This window comes from Lacerta agilis, chromosome 2 (genome assembly GCF_009819535.1).
Source record: "Lacerta agilis isolate rLacAgi1 chromosome 2, rLacAgi1.pri, whole genome shotgun sequence".
NCBI lineage: Eukaryota > Metazoa > Chordata > Lepidosauria > Squamata > Lacertidae > Lacerta > Lacerta agilis.
This window is the reverse complement of record NC_046313.1, coordinates 4,331,329-4,340,476: the sequence shown is the minus strand read 5'-3', so window position 1 is coordinate 4,340,476 and position 9,148 is coordinate 4,331,329. Positions and strand designations below refer to the sequence as shown.

The 9,148-nt window shown below is 45.8% G+C and overlaps 1 protein-coding gene across 2 annotated transcripts in view; it reads right to left on the bottom strand.

Annotated features, from left to right (window-relative positions):
- The window catches only part of MARS1 (methionyl-tRNA synthetase 1), a 30,698-nt gene that overhangs the window by 1,109 nt on the left and 20,441 nt on the right, over window positions 1–9,148 (bottom strand). The window contains exons 15-21 of one of the 2 annotated variants that reach the window (XM_033137533.1): window positions 7,803–8,016; window positions 6,761–6,892; window positions 5,951–6,055; window positions 5,443–5,626; window positions 4,229–4,300; window positions 2,664–2,690; window positions 100–165 (exon numbers count right to left, since the gene is read on the bottom strand). In XM_033137533.1, coding sequence (XP_032993424.1) covers window positions 100–165; window positions 2,664–2,690; window positions 4,229–4,300; window positions 5,443–5,626; window positions 5,951–6,055; window positions 6,761–6,892; window positions 7,803–8,016 — 800 coding nt within the window. The remainder of the gene's footprint in view (window positions 1–99; window positions 166–2,663; window positions 2,691–4,228; window positions 4,301–5,442; window positions 5,627–5,950; window positions 6,056–6,760; window positions 6,893–7,802; window positions 8,017–9,148) is intronic. The other variant, XM_033137541.1, reaches the window with a different exon arrangement.

Below are 9,148 nucleotides of genomic sequence, written 5' to 3'. Positions count from 1 at the left end.
ACTACTTCACCATTAATGAGATAAATCATGTAGTTCTAGCTGTGCAGTTGGGCTGATCGGTTCATTAAAAACTAAAAACAGTAGAGTGTGCAACCTCACCTGTTTGGCTACTTCTTCCTGAAGCTCCTTTGCTCCTACTGCCTGCTCACCTTTTACAACTTTTTGCTTGAAGGGGGGGGGGGAGAGAAATAAATCTAAATGAGTGGCAGTATAACAGGCTTCACCAGCTTAGCATCCAGGAGACAAGGATAAGCAGAACTGCTTTAGTATAGCCCTCAGATGAAGCTCAATTAGTGGCAGGCACAGACAAAGAGTCACCAAAGCTTAAAAAGGTGAACTGCACTGTTCCTGTTCCTGCTTGTGGGAGGGGGCGGGGAGGAGAAGACACACATGCGGGATACGTGCATGTTCATTAAGGTCCCACTGGTGTTAAGCCCTCATCCCAGTGCCCCTTTGCCCACTAGGGTATGAAGGATACCCATTGTTCTAGGTAGTTGTTCCCAGAAAATAAGCAATGATCAGGCCTGCAGTGGGACAAGAGTAGAGGCAGTAAATAGGAAATCATGTAATCCAACCCTGCCTGCTTTGATATATGCCATGCAGTTTGCCTCTCAAGCTAGATACAAATGGTTTAAATGCCTTGGTTAAGCAACAGAGGAAATTTACACTCTTGTCACACATGTGGATGGGTGAAATCTGAATCAGAAGTGAGCGCTGAGTGGAACTCAAATGATGGGAAACAAAATGTCCCTCGTAATTTGACTGAACTTGTCCTTAAGGTGGGGGAAAGTGAGGGATGTACTGGAGAGCAAAGGTGGTACAGGTGAAAATCGAAAAATTAGAATATCGTGGAAAAGTCCATTTATGTAAGCAATTGTTTTCATTAGCTACTGGAGTTTAATATATGAGATAGACTCATGACATGCAAAGCGAGATATAATTGTGATGATTATGGCATGCAGCTGATGAGAACCCCAAATTACCGTATTTTTCGCTCCATAGGACGCTCTGGACCATAGGGCGCACCTCGTTTTTAGAGGAGGAAACCAGGGAAAAAATATTTTTCTGGTTTTCCTCCTCTAAAACCCATGGTTGTTTTTTTTGGGGAGAATCAGCTCAAAGTTTTGCAGCTTTTTTTGCAAAGGGAAAAGCCCTGCTTTTTGAGGATCAGTTCAGATTTGTGCAGCTTTTGTAAAGGGGGAAAAGCATTGCTTACAAACCAGTAAGCACCATTACAAACCAGTACAGACCAGTAAGCACTAGCAGGTAATAGGAAGCAAGAGGAAAGCAAACCAGTACAAACCAGTACGCACTAGTACAAACCAGTACAGACCAGTAAGCACCAGTACGCACCAGCAAGTAATAGGAAGCAAGAGGAAAGCAAACCAGTACAAACCAGTAAGCACCAGTACAAACCAGTACGCACCAGGAAGCACCAGCAGGTAATAGGAAGCAAGAGGAAAGCAAACCAGTACAAACCAGTAAGCACCAGTACAAACCAGTAAGCACCAGTACAAATCAGTACGCACCAGTACAAACCAGTACAGACCAGTAAGCACCAGCAGGTAATAGGAAGCAAGAGGAAAGCAAACCAGTACAAACCAGTAAGCACCAGTACAAACCAGTACGCACCAGTACAAACCAGTACAGACCAGTAAGCACCAGCAAGTAATAGAAAGCAAAAGGAAAGCAAACCAGTAAGCACCAGTAGGTAATAGGAAGCAAGAAGAAAGCAAACCAGTAAGCACCAGCAAGTAATAGAAAGCAAGAGGAAAAGTAACAGAAAACCCCAAATGGCTGAAAAACTCAATTTCCCAGGATCCTCATTTTCCCAGGATCCTACTGTGCAAGGGGCCTGGGCGGGGCAGGAAGGGAGCTAGCTCCCTTATCTCCCTCCCCAATCTCCTGCAATCAGCTGTTGAGCGGGTTCCTTTCAACACTCTCTTTCCCTCTGGTTAGCCTTTAGCTCTTTCTAAAACAGAAAAAGCAGGATCTGCCTTTCCCCCCTGGGCAAATTGCCTCCAAGGACCCTACATTCGCTCCATAAGACGCACAGACATTTCCCCTTGCTTTTTAGGAGGAAAAAAGTGTGTCTTATGGAGCAAAAAATACGGTAACAATTTCAGCTTTGGGGTTCTCATCAGCTGAATGCCATAATCATCACAATTATAACAAATAAAGCCTTGACATATCTTCTCGCTTTGCATGTCATGAGTATCTCATATATTAGTTTCACCTTTTAAGTTGAATTACTGAAAGAAATGAACCTTTCCACGATATTCTAATTTTTTTGAGTACCACCTGTATATGCAAAAGTTGGAGAACTGCTTTTCTCCAACTTGGCACCCTCCAGTTGTTTCAAACTACAACTTCCAGCAGCCCTAGCCAGCATGGCCAATGGCTAGTGCTGAGCTGTAATCCAAAACATCTGGAGGGCACATAGGGGAAGGTGGTGGGGAGCCTCAGGCCAGGCACCTGTAGAATTCTCCACATGCCACCCTTCTCACTGGCTTTTCCCGGGCTGAAATGTGTCCTTGAATTCTGACAATGTCTATTTCTTGTCTGACTGGAGGATAGCCAAGCCTCCTGCAAATGTTAGATCTATGGGGAGCCCTTTTTAAACCTCAAAGCCACTCCTGGTGAGCATGAAGAACACGTTTTACCTTCAAATTCAGAGGGAAGTCTTCAAACTGGAAAAAGCACAAAAGGATACGATACCACAGCCATGAAGAGCAGAGAGAGAGAAGCAATTAGGGGCCACAGCAGAGGAAAGAACTTTGCAAGTAGCCTAGAGCTCTATATACGCACTAAAAATAAAAGCACCAAGGGGGGGAAGCAAGAGATGCTTGCCAGTGCGAGGGATGCAGGATCCAATCCAACAGACACATTTTGTGGCTGCTGGGTAGGTGACAAGCCTAGGAACTAAACCATAGGTGCAAAGCCAAATATTAAGGGAGAGAGGCAGAAAAGGGTGGAAAGCATTGGAACTGTTTCCCCTGAGACAGTCACTTAGGCAGAACGAAATGGGAGGTGTCAGAACGAGTCTCCCCAAGTCTTCAGAGGTACCCTCACAAAAAGAGGTACCCTCACAAAAATCAATTTCTTTGTAGAAGTTGCTATTCAGAGCATGTCTGTCAATTGAAAGGCAAGCCCCTGACTCATGCAGAGATATGACAGGCAAATTTCCCTGAGGTAAGACAACTCTGCTTTGCCCATGCATCCAACAAACCTAAATGATCCAGTCACACACTTCATGCAGGGCAGAATGACCTGCCTTTTGCAGAAGATGACTGGAAAGAGGTGTGGCCAGAAGAAGCAAATCAGGCAGAGATGCTGGGGGCAACCTCCTCTGTAGAGGTGTACTTTGGGCTAGGAGCCTTTTTAGCAAATTCATTCATTTCCTGAGGCACACAAGCCATTTTCTCATTCCGCCACTCTGATGCACAGTTTGGGAATTACTGTGTTGAGAGAGTGCAATTGTGAAATGTTTGGAACAGAGGGGGGCAGAAGTGTTTTTCTGGCCCCCAGCAGGTAAGTAACTGCAGCTTACTGGGAGGAGTGAGGTGGCAGAGAGGTTGACATGGTGCAACTGCATTAGCTGAGCTAATCTGGTATTTCTGCCACTGTGTTTGCATCATGCCACCCTCCCTGTCTCCCAGTAAGCAGCAACAACTCACCTGCCAGGTCAGGTAAGCACCTCCCCCCCACATCTGCTACTGGGTACAGGATACATTACTAACTTGAAAAATGGGGGTGCTTCTTCAGTAGCTTTCCAGTTAATACTCTGGCCATTCTGCTATTGTCAGAGGCCTTTTTCATGGTGGCTCCAAGAATGTGGAACTCCCCACAGATGTGCATCTGGCACAATTTCTGACAGCATCTGTCAGCTGCTTTGAAAACGGACAGTTCATCATAATGAATCAGGTAGGCGGAACTGGAGTGTTTATAAGCTCAGGAAAGATGTTTGTGCTGTGGCAACGTTATGAGGAATGCAGTCAAGCTCACCTAGCAGTTCTTGAGAAATGCATGTTGAAGTGCCCTCTTCTTAATCAGTTCCTTTCTCCACACTCAAGCCCGAAAGCAGAGGCTCTCCACAGTCCCATTCAGTTTCCTCTGAGCTCCTATAACTCCCCCTTTGTATTTTAACTAAACACTTACTCTGCCCACTCATTGCATGGGGTTCTCCCAGAGGAGCTCTACATCCATTGGCTCAGCTGCCTCTCCTTACCTGGCCACCACCAAAGCGCTTCCGCAGGTTTTCAATTTGTTCTGTCTCCAGCTTCTGGAATAGAGGTGTCACCTGGTGGGAAATTAAGGAGTCAGGTGGGTCCACAGCATCCTTTGTGAACTTGTCCCACACACGTTATGTATATTCTATATGATTACTTTGAGAGTACTGGGCATCCCAAGAAACGCATCTAAGCATCTAGTCCCTACGTTTGCAGAGAAAAGTTTGTAACTATGTAAGTAGTAACTGTTAAAAGTAAGCAGAAGGATGACAAAACAGAACTTAAGTTTCGTTTCTTTTTTGCCAATTATTTTTACTGATTTTCCAATTTTAACCTCATTACACAAATTAATTCCAAATTAATACAATTTCATTAAGAGGTTTCCCATGTGCTGTTCCCGATGGTTCTTATTTATTTCTATTACAATCCATTTTACAAAATTATCACATCGTCAACAGCTGCACTCTTAATGATGTCTATTTGTGTTATATTATGTAACTTTCAGAAAACTTCAAGTGAGGAACAATAGCTTTTTCCTTTCCTTTCTTAATTTTTATTGATATATTTTCCATTTTTCCATTTATACATCATATACTTTCCATCATACAAAATTTATTTACAGACTTCCCAACCCAACGCTCCGTGGCATTCTAGATATACCTTACTTTCCTGAAATCTGTTAATTTTCAAAACCTATTTTTCTGCTTTCAACTGTTGCTCAAGAAATTACCCCTGCTTGTAGGTTAGTTTTACTATCATCTCTTTTTAAATATGCAGGAATCTCAGCTAAAGCAGGCATGACAGATAGCCACCCAACCTCTGCTTAAAACTCTCCAAGGAAGGAAAGTCCACAACCTCCCAAGGGAGAGGTAACATGCAGCAGGGCCAACCTGTTAACATGAGCAGTCTGGCCGCTGCATTCTGCACCAGATACCAGGATGGCCTCACACAAAGCCCATTACAGTAGTGGTATTCCTTTTGGCTCCCAACTCGGTGATCTTTCTCCCAAACATGCTAGCTATTTAAATGCTGGGGTTATATCTTATTTTTAATGGAGGAGCATTCTGTTATACAAGCCTGAAGAGGTACAGTCAAGAAACAGGTTTACCATCTTATCTGCCATTGGAGATAACTGGCCCTTGGTCATAGCTCAGAAAAGACTTTAGCCACAGTTCTGGCACAAGTTACATAACCTCCTCTCCCCACCACTTACCGTGCCAATCTGATGCCCAGCAGGCAAGGTGCAGACAAAGTCGTTGGTCACTACGCTGTAGTCAGCAGGAATGCACAGCTGTTCTTGGATTGCGGCACTCACACTGGGCATGTACGGTTGCAGGATAACCGATATCAGGGATGCAATGTTGACGGCTACCCCTATCACTGTGCTTGCTTGCTTCCTAGGAAGATGAAATAATGCTTGTTAATTTGCCTACCAAGATGAAATAATGCTTCCTCCCTGTGGGAGGAAGGAGAGAAGCCAAGAAAAAGATGTGGCAGTTTATATACCAGAGCTAAAACATGCCTCCCAAAATAAAGCACTGGTAGCTAACTCAGAGCAAAGGGGGAGAACTCATGTGCATAGGAGGCAAGACACAAGCACTTTCCCCATCAGCAGGACCCAACACCAGCTGGACATATCCCAAAGCAGCAAGACATTCTTCTGCTGGCCTGACTAGAGGGCACCATCAGAAAACAGCCCTTTCCTCAAAGCAGAGACTCACTTGTCAGCCTCGCTGCCCTTGATCCGTTTCCAGGGTTCATTGACCTGGAGATACTGGTTGCCAAGGCGAGCAATGTTTAGGATACTGCGCAGAGCATCACGGATCCTGCAGGACAAAAACAGAAAAATTGTAGGAGGAGCCAAACCAGGGAAGAAGAAAATGTAGCAGTCTCCTCTTCGCCCTAGCTGCTAGAAGGGACCAGGGCTCATAAATAACCACGTGCCTTCTACCTGGGGCAACTTAACAGCAACCTCCAGGCAACCATGCAGATTTTTTTTAATTTTTTTTTTGTAAATCAGCTGTTGGTTCCCAGCCCCCACCCCCACCAATTTTCAAACCCTCAGACTACCACAAAATAACACAGATCCATGCGGGCAAGCAGACTAGTAAAACACCTTGCGGGTTTATCAATTTTTGTCAAGTTATTTGCAAGGGTGACAGAGCCTGCTTTTTCGTTGCTTTATCTCAACATGTCAGTTTTGCCTGTCAAAAAGGCATGAGATAAAAAGCACACAAAGATACATAACCAGAAATAAGTGTCTAACACAATGCGAGTAGAACTCTGGAACTGAAGATTTGTTCCACGTGCATTTACTTGCAGTTAATGAAAAGGATATCTGCACATGCTCGTGAGAGAGATAAATATATAACTAATTCACATGTTCAGAGCCAATCTGGAGAAGATCTGTGTTCTCCTTAGCCAACATTCTGCTGCCTGTGACTGGGAAGAGCCCTTTCAGTACTTGTCTTAAACAAGGGATGGAGCCAGGCCCTCGGGCTAATGGCACATACTAGGTCCTAAGAACGTACTTGACCTTCTCCAACAATTGGTTGTATTGGCGCAGCTCCAGAGTGATGTGAACCAACAGACATTTGTCATCCTGACTCAGCTCCATGGTAGGGACGTGTCCCCCAAAGAATTTGCACACAAAGGACCCAGCTCTGAGAGAGAGAGAGAGAGAGAGAGAGAGAGAGAGAGAAGAGAGGGATGAGGGAAGCACCCAAGGGACAAATTTTATTGTAAGCCATTAAATCCTAAAGTTATGGCATAGTCATTTTATTTTACAGAAAACCAATTGTAATGATTTGATGGTTGTATTGCTTTTTGATTGCTGTGAAGCCAATGATTTGCATGCAATAAATGTATGCCTAATGAACAGGCAGATCACTTAAAATTTCTAACTGGATACAACAAAACAGAAGGGTTTTGTAGGCTATGTACACAGTAGTATCTCCCAACCATGGGTGGGAACATATCTGTATCCATTAAAGGTAAAGGTACCCCTGACCATCAGGTCCAATCGTGTCCGACTCTGGGGTTGCGGCGCTCATCTTGCTCTATAGGCCGAGGGAGCCGGCGTTTGTCCGCAGACAGCTTCCGGGTCATGTGGCCAGCATGACTAAGCTGCTTCTGATGAACCAGAGCAGCGCACGGAAATGCTGTTTACCTTCCCGCCAGAGCGGTACCTATTTATCTACTTGCCCTGGTGTACTTTCAAACTGCTAGGTGGGCAGGAGCTGGGACCGAGCAACGGGAGCTCACCCCGTGGCAGGGATTCGAACCGCCGACCTTCTGATCAGCAAGCCCTAGACTCTGTGGTTAACCCAGAGCGCCACCTGGGTCCCTTATGTATCCATTACATAAGTACAAATCCACTAAAAAAAACCAGGGTATATAAAGGAAAGGAAAGCAGGGTAAATTACCTGCTTCCCTTTCCTTTATATGAACTATCTGACATACATTCGTAATCCTGTTCCTCTCAACAACCACCACCACCACCACCAGGCCCTCATGTTCTAATTTCACTGTGGATTTGAATGACTTTTCCCCATCCTCACCCCATTACTGTACCTGTTGATGAAGTTGCCAAGGGTGTTGAGAAGCTCTGAATTGTTTTTAAGCATGAGATCATTCCAAGAGAAGGCACTATCCTGGCTCTCAGGCCGCAAGTAGAGCAAGTAGAAGCGCCAGATGTCTGCAGGGATGCCTGTGTCTTTGGCCATATCCCCAAAGACCCCCACACCACGACTCTTGGAGAATTTGCCATCCTCGTAGTTCAAGTACTCTGCAGAAAGGAAGATTAAGTGATGGCTTTAAAAGAGACTTCGAATCATTCACAGAGGATAAGGTTCACAATGACTACTAGCCACGATGCCTATGCTCTCCTTCCAGTGTGGAGGCAGTTGGTTGGCACCTGTCATCTGTCTGTCTTAAGCGACAATGGAGCGTGCCTCCAGGGGCAAAGTCAAACCGCTGTGGTAGCAGAACCCAAGTGACCTCCCTGGAGCACAAGCCTGGGCTGTGTTGATGGAGGTCCTGGGTTGCTCAGACAACAAAACCCCACTCTCAGCCTCACTAATGTAGTCCAAAGGAAAGCAGAGCAATACGTTTGGCACCAACTTGGCTGCAGGAGCTGCTGGATGGAAGCGTGCAAGGCACCAACCAACCATCTTAGGGACTCCACTCCTCAGCCCTTTCTTTTCCCAAAGAGATCCTGCAAGGCAGCAGAGGTTTAGGATCAGAATTTTCCAACTAGGTAGGCTACCTTCTCAAGTTGACGAGCCCCATCTGTCCCTCGCTTCCCTCTACAGCATGTGCAGAAACTGCTTTTTTGACCACTGGACCCATTATTGGTCTGATCCGCTCAATCCACCGGAGCCTGTCTTTGCGTGCAGGGGAAGTCCCTACCTCACCTCTGAATATGCCTCTGAATGTTGGGAAATGGGAGCAGCACTGTTGTACTTAGGGGTCCTACTTGCAGGCTTCCCACAGCCATCTGCTTTGCGACTGCTGGACTGGATGAGCCTTTGGCAGCATCCAGTAGGGCTCATGTTCTTAGGGGGTTGTAAAGGTAAAGGGACCCCTGACCGTTAGGTCCAGTCGTGTCCGACTCTGGGGTTGCAGCACTCATCTTGCTTTACTGGCCGAGGGAGCCGGCGTACAGCTTCCGGGTCATGTGGCCAGCATGACTAAGCCGCTTCTGGCAAACCAGAGCAGCGCACGGAAACACCGTTTACCTTCCCGCCGGAGCGGTACCTATTTATCTACTTGCACTTTGACGTGCTTTCAAACTGCTATAGGGGGTTTTAAAGGTTTGCTCAAATCCCACTTCAGTAGCTCCACTACAGCTTCCAGGCCACATAAAATGCAACCTATTTTTGTGACACAGTCTAGCTTAAACCAGCAGCCGTCTGAGG